Source organism: Oncorhynchus mykiss, chromosome 11 (assembly GCF_013265735.2).
Source record: "Oncorhynchus mykiss isolate Arlee chromosome 11, USDA_OmykA_1.1, whole genome shotgun sequence".
Classification (NCBI taxonomy): Eukaryota; Metazoa; Chordata; class Actinopteri; order Salmoniformes; family Salmonidae; genus Oncorhynchus; species Oncorhynchus mykiss.
This window is the reverse complement of record NC_048575.1, coordinates 16,567,056-16,585,161: the sequence shown is the minus strand read 5'-3', so window position 1 is coordinate 16,585,161 and position 18,106 is coordinate 16,567,056. Positions and strand designations below refer to the sequence as shown.

The 18,106-nt window shown below is 43.8% G+C and overlaps 1 protein-coding gene across 1 annotated transcript; it reads left to right on the top strand.

The window, feature by feature from the left end:
• Nucleotides 1-13,602: 13,602 nt before the first annotated feature.
• LOC118937469 (involucrin-like) lies at nucleotides 13,603-17,814 on the top strand. Its single transcript, XM_036936646.1, has 2 exons — nucleotides 13,603-13,621; nucleotides 15,701-17,814. Exons 1-2 carry the CDS (start codon nucleotides 13,603-13,605, stop codon nucleotides 17,812-17,814), a joined length of 2,133 nt encoding a protein of 710 aa, XP_036792541.1.
• Nucleotides 17,815-18,106: the final 292 nt, after the last annotated feature.

Genomic DNA, 18,106 nt, shown 5'->3' with positions numbered 1-18,106 from the left:
CCTGACGGGCCGCCCCTAGGTGTTGAAGGTAGGCAACAATACATCCACCACGCTGACCCTCAACACGGGGGCCCCTCAATGGTGAGTGCTTAGTACCCTCCTGTACCGCCTGTTCACCCACAACTGTGTGGTCGCGCGCGACTCCAACACCACCGATAACACAACAGTGGTAGGCCTGATCATCAACAACAATGAGACGGCCTAAAGGGAGGAGGTCAGAGACCTGGCAATGTGGTGCCAAGACAACAACCTCTCCATCAACGTCAGCAAGACAAAGGTGATCATGGACTACAGGAAACGGAGGGCCGAGCACACCCCCCATGCACATCAATGGGGCTGTAGTGGAGTGGGTCGGGATCTTCAAGTTCCTCTCTGTTCACAATCTGAAAAGATTTGGCATGGACCATCAGATCCTCAAACAGTTCCACAGCTGCACCATCGATAGCATCTTGACTGACTGCATCACCACTTGGTATGGCAAATGCTTGGCATCCCACCTCAAGGCGCTATAGAGGGTAGTGCGTACGGCCCAGTACATCAAAGGGGCCGAGCTCTCTGCCATCCAGGACCTATGCAAGGCGGTGTCTTAGGAAGGCCAAAGAAATTGTAAAACACTCCAACCACCCAAGTCACAGATTGTTTTCTCTGATACCACACCGCAAGTAGTACCAATGCGCAAATTCTGAAACAAACAGGACCCTGAACAGTTTCTACCCCAAAGCCATAAGACTTCTATACAAGACTGGTACTGTAAATAGCTAAACAAATGGTTACCGGAATACTTGCATTGATCCTTTTTTTCTCTGACTCTATGCACACACACTGGACTCTACCCACAAACTCACACATACTTACACTGAAACCCAACACACACACTACATACGCCCACACAAACATAACATGCACACACATGCATACTGACGCCGCACACTCACACACATTGCTGCTACTGTCTATTATCTATCCTGTTGCCTAGTCACTTTATTCCTACCTATATGTACAGTACATACAGTGCCTTGCGAAAGTATTCGGCCCCCTTGAACTTTGCGACCTTTTTCCACATTTCAGGCTTCAAACATAAAGATATAAAACTGTATTTTTTTGTGAAGAATCAACAACAAGTGGGACACAATCATGAAGTGGAACGACATTTATTGGATATTTCAAACTTTTTTAACAAATCAAAAACTGAAAAATTGGGCGTGCAAAATTATTCAGCCCCTTTACTTTCAGTGCAGCAAACTCTCTCCAGAAGTTCAGTGAGGATCTCTGAAAGGTCCAATGTTGACCTAAATGACTAATGATGATAAATACAATCCACCTGTGTGTAATCAAGTCTCCGTATAAATGCACCTGCACTGTGATAGTCTCAGAGGTCCGTTAAAAGCGCAGAGAGCATCATGAAGAACAAGGAACACACCAGGCAGGTCCGAGATACTGTTGTGAAGAAGTTTAAAGCCGGATTTGGATACAAAAAGATTTCCCAAGCTTTAAACATCCCAAGGAGCACTGTGCAAGCGATAATATTGAAATGGAAGGAGTATCAGACCACTGCAAATCTACCAAGACCTGGCCGTCCCTCTAAACTTTCAGCTCATACAAGGAGAAGACTGATCAGAGATGCAGCCAAGAGGCCCATGATCACTCTGGATGAACTGCAGAGATCTACAGCTGAGGTGGGAGACTCTGTCCATAGGACAACAATCAGTCGTATATTTCACAAATCTGGCCTTTATGGAAGAGTGGCAAGAAGAAAGCCATTTCTTAAAGATATCCATAAAAAGTGTTGTTTAAAGTTTGCCACAAGCCGGCATGTGCGCACAGGGTTGGTGAGTAAACAGATTACATGTCATATGTTACATGTAATGGATTACAAAAAACTGTAACTTTAATCCGTTATGTTACCAGCAAACATATTGTAATCAGATCACCGATACTTTAGAAAAACTAGATGAATACTCCTAGGATTACTTTTAAATTCAGAAAGGATGTTTGCGAAACAATTATTTGACACCTTTCTGTTTTCTCAATGATATTCAAATCAGCATAGAAAAAAATACAAATGTATTCTGCCTGAGGGAGTCTGACCACAGGTCAGAGACCACTATGATGACACACACCAAATGCGTATGATGGTTCGCAGAGTACTTTATATTGAAAAATATGCACAGACACATGAGGACAAACAATATAGCATAGTTATAGAAATAATGAAGTGTCTTACTATTCTCCATGGCTGGCCCTCTTGCCTATTAGTTGAAGGTGGAAGGAGCCACAGTTATACACCTGAGCATTCTTACTGCACAACAATCCATCAATCAGATTGATACATGTGTGTAGGTGTGGGTTATAGGGTGTCTAATTGTTCCTACATTTGTTCTATATGGATGACAAAAAAAATAGCCGGTTTTGTTTTTGTACAGACATCACACCCTTACCTAAACAGGACCCTCAAAATAGAAATAGAAATCAAGGGGAGAGTAGCTGGGAATTGAATAACTGCATTTGACATAGCTAAGTAAATGGAAGAATATTCTTATTGCAATGTTGATGGCTCTTAACTTAGGGCTAGGTGGTCCGTTAACGGGACACCTGCCGACAACATCTGGTGAAATTGCAGGTTGCGCAATTCAAATAAATATTCGTAATATTAAACATTCATGAACATACAAGTGTCTTATATAATTTAAAAGCTCAACTTCTTGTTAATCCAACTGCGTTGTCAGATTTCAAAAAGGCTTTACAGCGAAAGCATACCATGCGATTATTTGAGGACAGCACAGGCATCACAAATAGCGATTAAATAAATCACTTACCTTTGAAGATCTTCCTCGGTTTGCAATCCCAAGGGTCCCAGCTACAACATGAATGGTCGTTTTGTTCGATAAAATCATTCTTTATATCCCAAAAATTATGTTTAGTTTGCGCCATTGATTTCAGTAATCCACTTGCAGACAACGGAGTCGAAAAAGCTACCAGTAAACTTTGTCCAAACAAGTCAAACGACATGTCTATTTAATCCTCAGGTAGTCTAAAATGTAAATAAACTATAATATTTTACACGGAAAGTACTATGTTCAATAGGAAAGGTGTCACGTTCTGACCTTAGTTCTTTTGTTTTGTCTTTGTTTTAGTATGGTCAGGGCGTGAGTTGGGTGGGTTGTCTATGTTAGTTTTTCTATGATTTGCTATTTCTGTGTTTGGCCTGGTATGGTTCTCAATCAGGGGCAGCTGTCAATCGTTGTCCCTGATTGAGAACCATATTTAGGTAGCCTGTTTTCTATTGTGTTTCGTGGGTGATTGTTTTCTGTTGTGTGTCTGCACCAGCCAGAACTGTTTTCGGTCATTTCTCTTTGGTATTTTTGTTATTTCCGTGTTCATTTTAATAAATATGGACACATTCCACGCTGCACCTTGGTCCTCTTCTTTCTTCCACCAACATCGGCCGTTACAAAATGAAAATTCATAAGCTTGCGCCGAAAGACTGATTTGCTCTAGGTGGTCCTATCACAAAAACTCCAAATACTTGTTCGTTTAAAAAAAAATAAGCCTGAAACTTTGAATAAAGACTGTTGACATCTAGTGGAAGCCAAATTAATTGCAATTTGGGTGACAGATATATAGAAGCAATAGGTTTCCATAATAAGAGCCTAGGAGCTGAAAATCAAATGTCTGGTCAGATTTTCGCCTGCCAAATCAATTATGTTATTGTCTCATACATTATTTTTAACAGTTTTAGAAACTTCAGAGTGTTTTACATCCAATGTTACCAATTATATGCTTATCCTGGCTTCTGGGCCTGAGTAACAGACAGTTTACTTTGGGCACGTCAGTCAGGCGGAAATTCAGGAAACTAGACCTTAGCCCAACAAGTTTTAAAAGAGCCTTTGGTTGTGGATAGTGTAGTCTATGGTGTTGCCGGGGAACAGCAACCTCTTCCAAGAATTAGGAGGTGAAGATCTCCCGCACACGGATTGCCTCACTTGTTACATTGTTGGACCCCATCCTTGAAACATCCAGCAGAGCAGCAGACTACTCCTCTGGCACACGGCGGTGAGCTGCAGATCCTCTCCTGATCCTCGTGTCCATCCTCATGAAGTTATGCAGGACATAGTTACCCTTTACTAGCCTGAATTCCTCCAGGAGGCAGTCCCAGATGGCCATTGTCACCCAACCTTGCAGCGCCCTATATGGTAACTGTAGGCAATCCGTTTGAAAGAATCAGATCAGTACACAAGGTATCTGTAGGAATATGGAAGACTTTTACATCACCAGGTAATTGTGGATTACTAATCCCTATATATATATATATATATATATATATATATATCCCTTATAACAAATCATGATAACATTGGATTGATAGATGCATGTGCATGTGTAGCATGTGACAATAACAGGACCAGATCAAGGATAGCATCACAAATGAATACATGTATAAATACCACTTGAAGCTTCATGATTAGTTGATCATTTGAATCAGCTGTGCAGTACTAAGGCAAAAACATGCAGCCCTTTGAGTCCCCAGGACCAGGACTGAGAACCACTGCTCTTCATTGGGACCTCTTCATATGTAGACAGGCTTTCATAGCTCTCTTTATCTGAGGACAGAAAACCTCACAAGAAACAGACTTTCTTATATTCAAATTACACTGCACTGAATATTATGTTACTATTATTTCCATCCTCACTTCTAGGGACTGGAACTACACAAAAGTACCTGCCCTATCCAGAATAGCCTACTCTCTCACTTTGGCAGTTGGGGCTGCTAACATGATCCTTTCACCCTCCTCCATGGCTGTTAGCTAGCTACCTATAAATGCATTTGGAGTTTGTTATTTACAGTGATAAATGCATCAAGATAGCTAGCTAATATGAAGTTAGGTAGCTGGTGATATTTAATTAACTTAGCCAGCTATCTATACAGTGTGTAAAGTTGTCTAGATAGCTAGCTAGCCAACTATCTAGCTCATTTGAGTTTGTGGCTAGTAATACATAATATTTTTTTTTACATTTTCGAAATGTATTTATATACTTGAATAGGTTCTCCCAGCGATGTGGACAATTGGAAACAGGGCAGAATTACAGACCATATTACTATTGAAATATTTACCCATTTAATAACCAGACCTTCATACAAACTTGCTATGCTGAATTCTTGACGCACAATCGAATATGCTGTCATATGCGTCCAGCACGCCCACAATCGAGTCACAATGGGCGGTCTAAGCAGCACGCGGCAATTTACAGCTCGCTTGCTAGAGAACATGCCCTGTAATTGCTCACACAAAAAAGCTACGTTTGTAGAGTTTGTTTCAGGTGGATGATGGTAGTTATTTGGTAGTTATTTAATTACATACATTTTTTAGGAAAGGAGCATTTTGCCCAGCTACCGGGGCATGTTTTTTTTTTAAACCTCACCTGCACATAAATGATCTTTCTTCTGTTACCTTTTCCTTACACTCCACTATGTACAGTTACTCATTATCACTTGAATACAGTAAGATTTTAAATTCCAGCAGTCTTTAAAATGAAATTCAAGAGCAATGGTTTTCAAATATTTGTCATATTTATACATTTTTTAAAACAAATTCATCCACAAAGATCTCCCTCACGGCACGAACCTGGGGGGGTGGGGGGGGGGCGCCAACACGGACAGGAAGATCACGTCAGGGACTCAACCCACTCAAGTGACGCACCCCTCCTAGGAACGGCATGGAAGAGAACCAGTAAGACAGTGACTTAGGGTTAGAGGCAGATAATTCCAGTGGAGAGAGAACCCTATTACGGGGGCTGAGTCACTGAATTACTGGTCCTCTTCCATGCCGTCCCTCGGAAGGGTGCGTCACTTGAGTGGGTTGAGTCACTGACGTGATCTTCCTGTCTGGCTTGCCTCCCCCTCTTGGGTTGTGTCGTGGCGGAGATCTTTGTGGGCTATACTCTGCCTTGTCTCAGGATGGTAAATTGGTGGTTGAAGATATCCCTCTAGTGGTGTGGGGGCTGTGCTTTTGCAAAATGGGTGGGTTTATATCCTGCCTGTCTGGCCCTGTCCGGGGGTATCATTGGATAGGGCCACAGTGTCTCCTGACCCCTCCTGTCTCAGCCTCCAGTATTTATTCTGTTGGGGGGCTAGGGTCAGTCTGTTATATCTGGAGTATTTCTCCTACCTTATCCGGTGTCCTGTGTGAATTTAAGTATGCTCTCTCTAATTCTCTCTTTCTTTCTTTCTTTCTCTCTCTCGGAGGACCTGATTCCTAGGACCATGCCTCAGGACTACCTGGCATGATGACTCCTTGTTGTCCCCAGTCCACCTGGCCGTGCTGCTGCTCCAGTTTCAACTGTTCTGCCTGTGGCTATGGAACTCTGACTTGTTCACTGTGATTACTATTATTTGACCATGCTGGTCATCTATGAACATTTGAACATCTTGGCCATGTTCTGTTATAATCTCCACCCGGCACAGCCAGAAGAGGACTGGCCACCCCTCAAAGCCTGGTTCCTCTCTAGGTTTTTTCCTAGGTGCTGGCCTTTCTAGGGAGTCTTTCCTAGCCACTGTGCTTCTACACCTGCATTGCTTGCTGTTTGGGGTTTTATGCTGGGTTTCTGTACAGCACTTTGAGATATCAGCTGATGTACGAAGGGCTATATAAATCAATTTGACATACAGTTGAATAAAACGCTCGTCGTAAATAAGGATATTTAGCACCCCAACAACCGCTCATTCGTATTTAAAATCACATTTCATCTTCTCACAAATAGTTTAATATTTAATCATATACGTTTTACAACATTTAGATGTAAACCTGACAACTGGAACGTATACATTTTTAGAGTTACTGATTTTGACATGATTGTTCTTTAAGTCCTTCCCACCGTTTCTCACATTATTTAGGTTAGAGATATTGTTTCAATATTGCAAAATCTCTCTCTGTGGTAATAACATTTTTAACTTCCATTTCTGCAGAGTGGGAGAGCAGAGCAGAGCAGAGGTCAGGCAGGATCAGATGAGCTCCTGCATTTTTCAGCATTTTCTTAAAAAAAGATAGATTAGGAGTTAGATAAACTTGGATTTTTTGTCAGGAACACATACTGGATTCTACCCTCTACAACATAACCCCTACTTCAAATCAAAACTTAAAACCTACAACCTGATTTTGGACGGAATTACGGAACTACCAAGGATTTTTACTCTATACAGCAAATTCTCTGGAAAACAACAGAAACCTGAAAACACCATACAACCTGGAACTGAGTGAGTAATGTTTAGTCTGAAACTATATTTTAGTTTCAAAAAAAAAAATACACAACATTACTTTATAAGGACTGAATTCTAACATAATTCTGCCAAGCTTGATACAGCTTCAACTAGCACTGACGTGTCAAGTGAGAGGTGTCAAAGCCCATTAGCCCAACAATGACAGGAGAGTCACACAGTCTACCCCAACCAAATGGAGAGGCCTTAGAAGCTGCCTCCCACTGTTCAGAGGTAATTAAAATGCAGTACCCTGTGCATGTAAAGAATGATAAGGCAAGAAAAGATTACAAAATGAAGCTCCTTATGGAAAATCAAGAGACACTTTTTGCTGACTATTACAAAAATGGGAACATCAGCAACCTTATCTTCCACACAAACCATCCCCTGGCATGGCACAGTGCTATAGTAGCACACTACCCCTTTGTTAAGAGAGGGGGGGTTAACGAGGGGTCTAAACTCAGAATACTTGATAACGAGGACTCCGAGTCAGGTAATATAAATATCTATAAGTCCGGAACACTAATGGTACAGGGTAACCCCAAACAGTTTCAGCTGGACTTTCACCTAATCAAATAATTAGCCCAGCAGGAGAAGCTCTCCCTTGATAAAGATACCCCCACCCCGAGCGGGTCAGACCAGACCTTTTCATTATGTAACCCCACAGACAAGCAGCCCCCAGCGGAGAGTCAACCTCCCAGCACAGATTACCACTCCCTCATTGAAATGAAGGACAAATTCACCCAGCTGGAGGTAAGGCAGGTGGAGCTGGAACAGCAGGTGATTACACTTCAGTCAGCACAGACCCAGACAACAGTCCAGCACAACCACACCCCCTTAACCAGACCCGGAATGCTGGAGTTGGAGAGAGACATATCTGCACTCTGGACAGTGGTGAGACAACTTCAACAGGAGAAAGAGCAGGATCAAGAGAAGAACAGAGCTCTCGAGGAGAGGATCAGACTGCTGGTGGAGGAGAGGTTGAGGGGGATGGAGGAGAGGGTGAGAGGGACGGAGGAGAGGTTGAGGGGGACGGAGGAGAGGTTGAGGGGGACGGCGTGTGACAGAGAACAACCCACTAGAGAGGTGGCCACCCCCACAGAGAAGCCAGCAGAACAGCCCACATCAGCACCCAACAAAAGTCTCGACACCACAGCAGAACAGTCCACACCAGACCCTGACCATAGAGTCGACATCGCAGCAGAACAGACAAATGAAGAACCCCAAGCCCAGCAGCTCTCACCCCCTCTGAGCACCCCCCCTGTCAGCCACCCTGATAGCCCTTCTGACAACCCCCCCACATCCACTGAGGACAAACACAAGACACAGATTGTACTACTTATGGACTCAAATGGGAAATGTATAGAAGATAAAAAAACTTTTTCCCAAACACAGTGTGTCTAAACTCTGGTGTCCAAACACCCAGCGTGCCCTTCTGTCTGAGGACCAACTAGGCTCACCTAGCCACATAATAATACACACAGGCACAAACGACCTGAGAGCACAGCAGGAAAGGGTGGCCACAGCACTGAAGGGAGTGATTGAAAAGGCTTCTTCTACTTTCCCCAAGGCACAAGTGGTTATCTCCACCCTGCTACCACGAAAAGACTTCCACCCTGCCACAATACAGCAGGTAAACGCAAGTATTTCTCATGACTGTGCCTCAAAACCAAATGTTTTCCTGGCCCACCACTCCACCCTGGACTTGAACAGCCTCTATGACCAGGTCCACCTCTACAAGGCAGCAGTGCCCACCTTTGCCCGAACTATAAAGGACATCGCTCTCAAACGTATCCCCAACACTTCACACAGGAGCAACAGATCAATAGACACCCCACCCAGACCAGCGAGACACCCTCCCAGACCTGCAGGCCCCCGCCCTGGACCTACACATAGAGGACCTACGCCAAGAGGAATTACATCCAGACCACAGCACCCCCAGACACATCCACACCCCTACCCCAACCAATCAACACCCCCCCATGTCAACCATGCCCACACCCCATTTAGGCCCCCTCAGATCAGACCTATGCCACTCCTGCCCACCGCATGCACCCCACCCCCGCAAAGAGGGCCTCAACTTGGAAGCCACACATACGCCCAGGTAGTGAGCGGGCAAACAGTCCCAACCCCCACTCTCACACTCGCCCAAGCCAATGGCATGTACCAGATGCTCAGCAGGCTCTGCTCACACTTACTGGCCTGAGGACAAACCACGACCAACAACATTGGACACTCTATGGAACAAAAAGCCTTCACTATATCATCCTGGAATATCCAAGGCCTGAGGTCATCTGCCTTTGGCCTAAAGAGCAGAAACCCAGACTTCACCAAAGAAATCGGTAATACAGACATTGTCATCCTGCAAGAAACCTGGTATAGAGGAGACGGACCCAATGGTTGCCCTCTAGGTTACAGAGAGCTGGTAGTCCCATCCACCAAACTACCAGGTGTGAAACAGGGAAGGGACTCAGGGGGTATGCTAATTTGGTATAGAGCAGACCTAACTCACTCCATTAAATTAATCAAAACAGGAACATTCTACATTTGGCTAGAAATTCAAAAGGAAATTATCCTAACAGAGAAAAATTTCCTCCTGTGTGCTACCTATATCCCCCCACTAGAATCCCCATACTTTAATGAAGACAGCTTCTCCATCCTGGAGGGGGAAATCAATCATTTCCAGGCCCAGGGACATGTACTAGTCTGTGGCGACCTAAATGCCAGAACCGGACAAGACCCTGACACCCTCAGCACACAGGGGGACAAACACCTGCCTTTAGGTGACAGCATTCCCTCCCACATATGCCCCCCTAGGCACAACTATGACAACACAACCAACAAAAACGGGTCACAACTCCTGCAGCTCTGTCGCACGCTGGGTATGTACATAGTCAATGGTAGGCTTCAAGGGGACTCCTATGGTAGGTACACCTATAGCTCATCTCTTGGCAGTAGTACTGTAGACTACTTTATCACTGACCTCAACCCAGAGTCTCTCAGAGCGTTCACAGTCAGCCCACTGACACCCCTATCAGACCACAGCAAAATCACAGTCTACTTAAACAGAGCAATACTCAATCATGAGGCATCAAAGCCAAAGGAACTGAGTAACATTAAGAAATGCTATAGATGGAAGGAATGCAGTTTGGAAACCTACCAAAAAACAATTAGGCAACAACAAATTCAATCCCTTTTAGACAATTTCCTGGGTAAAACGTTCCACTGTAATAGTGAAGGTGTAAACTTGGCAGTAGAAAATCTTAACAGTATATTTGACCTCTCAGCTTCCCTATCAAATCTAAAAATCTCAAATAGAAAACCGAAGAAAATTAACAATAATGACAAATGGTTTGATGAAGAATGCAAAAATCTAAGAAAGAAATTGAGAAACCTGTCCAACCAAAAACATAGAGACCCGGAAAACCTGAGTCTACGCCTTCACTATGGTGAATCACTAAAACAATACAGAAATACACTACGGAAAAAGAAGGAACAGCATGTCAGAAATCAGCTCAATGTAATTGAAGAATCCATAGACTCTAACCACTTTTGGGAAAATTGGAAAACACTAAACAAACAACAACACGAAGAATTATCTATCCAAAATGGAGATGTATGGGTAAACCACTTCTCCAATCTTTTTGGCTCTATAACAAAGAATAAAGAGCAAAAACATATACATGATCAAATACAGATCTTAGCATCAACTATTAAAGACTACCAGAACCCACTGGATTCTGCAATTACATTGAATGAGTTACAGGACAAAATAAAAACCCTCCAACCCAAAAAGGCCTGTGGTGTTGATGGTATCCTCAATGAAATGATCAAATATACAGACAACAAATTCCAATTGGCTATACTAAAACTCTTTAACATCATCCTTAGCTCTGGCATCTTCCCCAATATTTGGAACCAAGGACTGATCAGCCCAATCCACAAAAGTGGAGACAAATTTGACCCCAATAACTACTGTGGAATATGCGTCAACAGTAACCTTGGGAAAATCCTCTGCATTATCATTAACAGCAGACTCGTACATTTCCTCAATGAAAACAATGTACTGAGCAAATGTCAAATTGGCTTTTTACCAAATTACCGTACAACAGACCATGTATTCACCCTGCACACCCTAATTGACAACCAAACAAACCAAAACAAGGGCAAAGTCTTCTCATGCTTTGTTGATTTCAAAAAAGCCTTCGACTCAATTTGGCATGAGGGTCTGCTATACAAACTGATGGAAAGTGGTGTTGGGGGTAAAACATACAACATTATAAAATCCATGTACACAAACAACAAGTGTGCGGTTAAAATTGGCAAAAAACACACACATTTCTTCACACAGGGTCGTGGGGTGAGACAGGGATGCAGCTTAAGCCCCACCCTCTTCAACATATATATCAACGAATTGGCGTGGGCACTAGAAAAGTCTGCAGCACCCGGCCTCACCCTACTAGAATCCAAAGTCAAATGTCTGCTGTTTGCTGATGATCTGGTGCTTCTGTCACCAACCAAGGAGGGCCTACAGCAGCACCTAGATCTTATGCACAGATTCTGTCAGACCTGGGCCGTAACAGTAAATCTCAGTAAGACCAAAATAATGGTGTTCCAAAAAAGGTCCAGTCACCAGGACCACAAATACAAATTCCATCTAGACACTGTTGCCCTAGAGCACACAAAAAACTATACATACCTTGGCCTAAACATCGGCGCCACAGGTAACTTCCACAAAGCTGTGAACGATCTGAGAGACAAGGCAAGAAGGGCATTCTATGCCATCAAAAGGAACATAAATTTCAACATACCAACTAGGATTTGGCTAAAAATACTTGAATCAGTCATAGAGCCCATTGCCCTTTATGGTTGTGAGGTCTGGGGTCCGCTCACCAACCAAGACTTCACAAAATGGGACAAACACCAAATTGAGACTCTGCACGCAGAATTCTGCAAAAATATCCTCTGTGTACAACGTAGAACACCAAATAATGCATGCAGAGCAGAATTAGGCCGATACCCACTAATTATCAAAATCCAGAAAAGAGCCGTTAAATTCTATCACCACTTAAAAGGAAGCGATTCCCAAACCTTCCACAACAAAGCCATCACCTACAGAGAGATGAACCTGGAGAAGAGTCCCCTAAGCAAGCTGGTCCCGGGGCTCTGTTCACAAACACAAACACACCCTACAGAGCCCCAGGACAGCAGTACAATTAGACCCAACCAAATCATGAAAAAACAAAAAGAGAATTACTTGACACATTGGAAAGAATTAACAAAAAAACAGAGCAAACTAGAATGCTATTTGGCCCTACACAGACAGTACACAGCGGCAGAATACCTGACCACTGTGACTGACCCAATATTAAGGAAAGCTTTGACTATGTACAGACTCAGTGAGCATGGCCTTGCTATTGAGAAAGGCCGCCGTAGGCAGACATGGCTCTCAAGAGAAGACAGGCTATGTGCTCACTGCCCACAAAATGAGGTGGAAACTGAGCTGCACTTCCTAACCTCCTGCCCAATGTATGACCATATTAGAGAGACATATTTCCCTCAGATTACACAGATCCACAAAGAATTCGAAAACAAATCAAATTTTAAACTCCCATATCTACTGGGTGAAATTCCACAGTGTGCCATCACAGCATCAAGATTTGTGACCTGTTGCCACGAGAAAAGGGCAACCAGTGAAGAACACACACCATTGTAAATACAACCCATATTTATGCTTATTTATTTTATATTGTGTCCTTTACCATTTGTACATTGTTAAAACACTGTATATATATATTATGACATTTGTAATGTCTTTATTGTTTTGAAACTTCTGTATGTGTAATGTTTACTGTTCATTTGTATTGTTTATTTCACTTTATATACTCACTTTATATATTATCTACCTCACTTGCTTTGGCAATGTTAACACATGTTTCCCATGCCAATAAAGCCCTTGAATTGAATTGAGAGAGTACCTGCAAGGTATTTACGACCCTGTTGTTAAGTCATAAAACTCTGGTGGGAGGGAGGGTCTGTCTATCTGTCAGCTCTGTGCGGAGCTGATCTGGCGCCTATGATCCTCACCCAAGAGGGAAAGTCATGACAATACAATACCCCATAATGACAAAGCGAAATAGGTTTTTTGAAAATTTTGCAAGCATGGGTTAGACCACTGAGCTACAGCCTAGTCTTCAAATCTGAGACCAGCACCACCTTGGTCTTCCCATTCACCACAGGACTGGATCAGCCCACTGAGATTATTATTTCAAAAATGACATTAGAAAATGTTGTACATATATAATATAATCATGTTGATAGATCATATCATGTTGTAATGTAGTGCAGAGATGGGCAACTTTGATGGAGGTGGGGGCATACAAAAATCAGAACTGATCATGATGGGCTGCAGTGGCTCGCAGGTCTGCGTACCCACATCCACACATGCAATCAGAGCTGGGTCTTTCGGGGGTCCTAACTTTATAACTAATTTCCTGCAACTCTACAAATGTTGCCATAGGGTGGAGAGAAATGTTTGTAGTTTTTAAAACGATATCTGAGTGAGAGTGGCTAACAAAATCAATGGGGGCCACCCGGTCGGTAGTTTGACCATTATTACTACAAGTTTAGATAGCTAGACACTGTACTAATTTACTAATCTAAAAATATATAGCTGACATGGGCTAATTGAGTTACTGTCAGTGAATGACATAACAAGAGAAAAGCTGCTGATGCAAAACCACATAAAAAATGTCACCTTGTGTATTGCACTATTCTAACTCTCAACAGCAAGTTGAGACCCCAACTGAGTTCCCCCCAAATAAATGGAAATGGAATCACGGCCTACAAAAGGGGTGGGTGATGTTATAGGCTGAACTACTACCCTCTATTCAAAGTGCTCTGAACAAATTAAGGGAATTGTTCACAAACATTGGCACATCCTAAAATCCGATGATTGTCTCGGTAATGTGTTTTCGGACCGTCCCTTGGTCGTATTCTCGCAGGGCAGAAATCACAGAGACCAATTGGTACACTCTGATATACCACCCCAAGATATTCCTGAACAACGTCTATTTGCGCCCCTATTGGATGGAAATGACAAATGTAATGGCTGTGCTCAACGCAATGGCACTTATAAATGTAGATCCTTCAAACACCCACAAACAGGGAAATCAATCCCAATAAAAGGTGTTATTACGTGCTCCACTAAGGCAGTTATTTATCTTATAACTTGTCCTTGTGGTAAAAATGATGTGGGTAAAACAAAGCGCGAATTAAAAGTACGTATCTCAGAGCACCATTAGGTGTAAAAACTTTACTTATCCAGTTGCGGCCCACTTCTTGGAGGCAGGCCACTCGATTTCGTCTCTGCGTTATATTGGCATCGAACATGTCACCCTCCCTAGGAGAGGGGGTGACCTTGATAATTTATTGTTAAAACGAGAGGCTGCCTGGATCTTTAAATTATAGACCCTTGCGCCCTTCGGTCTCAACGTAGACTTTGATCTGAAGCCATTCTTGTGATTATTGTGACTTTGCCATTGTAATTGTTTGTAAACTTGTGTAGTCAAATTAATTTATGATCGTATGCTATCCATTTGTTTGTATGCTGTTCTTTGTATGACATTTTAATATTTGATTATTAACCAATGTTATTAGGCCACTCTTGGCCATGATTACAGACACCTGTGTCTTTTGACACTATATAAACGAGTCATCCCGCAATGTTTGTGATTATACCCTGATGAAGACAGCTTGGCTGTCGAAACGTTGGTATTACATTTTTGCATCTGAGCTCCTAGAGTGTGCTGCTCTCTTTTATTTTCAAGTTTCTACTCCGCTAGCCAGCACCTCGTCTTAATAGGTGTGCATTTCTTTTTCTTCTAGATCATAGGGTGAACTACAACACACAAACACACCGTTTGTTTGATTGGTTATCTCATGCTCTAGTTCCCCAGAGAGGTTAATATTCTGAGAGGTTTAATCTCTGATTACCTAATCACCTAATGAGACTAATCACTGACTAACTAACCATAGAACATCCACTGAGGTTAGAGGTTAGCCTCGCTATGACCTGCTGGATAACTCTCTCTGACCTGTGTGTGTGTGTGTAACCGTGTCTCTGACCAGTGCTGAACAGATGGTAAGAGCTAGAAGGAAGGCCGTTAGGCCCATAGACCAACCACTTAGCCAGTCTATGGTAAGTAAACATTTAAATGTTAGTCTACAGCTTCTGTTTACGAAGCATGTGACAAATGCATTGGATTCGACACACACAGTCGCCTACAATCTCTCTGTCTACAGTGTTATCCAGTCATAGCCAGATGACAGAGGAGGGCGTGGCTTCAGGGTTAAGATCTTAATCCAGAGGGGAAACAGAATGGCCTGGTAGTGGCCTCAGCCTGGCTCTTCACCTAGAGAATGATCAGGACCTGACTCTTCACCTAGTGAATGATCAGGACCTGACTCTTCAACTGGAGAATGATCAGGACCTGACTCTTCAACTGGAGAAAAATCAGGACCTGGCTCCCCACCTGGAGAATGATCAGGACCTGACTCTTCAACTGGAGAATGATCAGGACCTGACTCTTCAACTGGAGAATGATCAGGACCTGACTCTTCAACTGGAGAATAATCAGGACCTGGCTCCCCACCTGGAGAATGATCAGGACCTGACTCTTCACCTAGAGAATGATCAGGATCTGACTCTTCAACTGGAGAATGATCAGGACCTGGCTCTCCACCTGGAGAATGATCAGGACCTGACTCTTCACCTGGGGAATGATGAGGACCTGACTCTTCAACTGGAGAATGATCAGGACCTGGCTCCCCACCTGGACAATGATCAGGACCTGACTCTTCAACTGGAGAATGATCAGGACCTGACCCTTCAACTGGAGAATGATCAGGACCTGACTCTTCAACTGGAGAATAATCAGGACCTGACTCTTCAACTGGAGAATGATCCGGACCTGACTCTTCAACTGGAGAATGATCCGGACCTGACTCTTCACCTGGAGAATGATCAGGACCTGACTCTTCAACTGGAGAATGATCAGGACCTGGCTTCCCACCTGGAGAATGATCAGGACCTGACTCTTCAACTGGAGAATGATCAGGACCTGACCCTTCAACTGGAGAATGATCAGGACCTGACTCTTCAACTGGAGAATAATCAGGACCTGACTCTTCAACTGGAGAATGATCCGGACCTGACTCTTCAACTGGAGAATGATCCGGACCTGACTCTTCCCCTGGAGAATGATCAGGACCTGACTCTTCAACTGGAGAATGATCAGGACCTGGCTTCCCACCTGGAGAATGATCAGGACCTGACTGTTCAACTGGAGAATGATCAGGACCTGACTCTTCACCTAGTGAATGATCAGGACCTGACTCTTCAACTGGAGAATGATCAGGACCTGGCTTCCCACCTGGAGAATGATCAGGACCTGACGCTTCAACTGAAGAATGATCAGGACCTGACTCTTCACCTAGTGAATGATCAGGACCTGACTCTTCAACTGGAGAATGATCAGGACCTGACTCTTCAACTGGAGAAAAATCAGGACCTGGCTCCCCACCTGGAGAATGATCAGGACCTGACTCTTCAACTGGAGAATGATCAGGACCTGACTCTTCAACTGGAGAATGATCAGGACCTGACTCTTCAACTGGAGAATAATCAGGACCTGGCTCCCCACCTGGAGAATGATCAGGACCTGACTCTTCACCTAGAGAATGATCAGGATCTGACTCTTCAACTGGAGAATGATCAGGACCTGGCTCTCCACCTGGAGAATGATCAGGACCTGACTCTTCACCTGGGGAATGATGAGGACCTGACTCTTCAACTGGAGAATGATCAGGACCTGGCTCCCCACCTGGACAATGATCAGGACCTGACTCTTCAACTGGAGAATGATCAGGACCTGACCCTTCAACTGGAGAATGATCAGGACCTGACTCTTCAACTGGAGAATAATCAGGACCTGACTCTTCAACTGGAGAATGATCCGGACCTGACTCTTCAACTGGAGAATGATCCGGACCTGACTCTTCCCCTGGAGAATGATCAGGACCTGACTCTTCAACTGGAGAATGATCAGGACCTGGCTTCCCACCTGGAGAATGATCAGGACCTGACTGTTCAACTGGAGAATGATCAGGACCTGACTCTTCACCTAGAGAATGATCAGGACCTGACTCTTCAACTGGAGAATGATCAGGACCTGGCTTCCCACCTGGAGAATGATCAGGACCTGACGCTTCAACTGAAGAATGATCAGGACCTGACTCTTCAACTGGAGAATGATCAGGACCTGGCTCCTCACCTGGAGAATGATCAGGATCTGACCCTTCACCTGGAGAATGATCTGGTCCTAGCTCCTCACCTGGAGAATGATCAGGATCTGACTCTTCACCTGGAGAATGATCTAGTCCTTGCTCCTCACCTGGAGAATGATCAGGACCTGGCTCCCCACCTGGAGAATCAAGGTCCTCTGGAGAGTAGCTCTTCAGGAGGAATGTTGGCTGACCCTGCCCTAAATTTGGTGGTCTAAGACTCCATAGACCAACCCCTTACCCAGTCCATGGTCCAGATCATCGCCCCCCAAAGTCTACAGAATGAACAGAAGGCCACTGCATTGGCCCCTGAACTAAACCATCTCAACTGGCATTAGCCTACACAATTGAAGTTCAACTAGATGGGAAACTTTGAACCAGGCAGCAATGGGACATACAATAAGTATTCATAAGTATACATTACAAATGTGTAAGTATACATGCCCTGCAGCCTGGACCATTATGAAAGATTCTCAGAGGTAACCAGGGAAATGTCCAACCAGGGTTGGA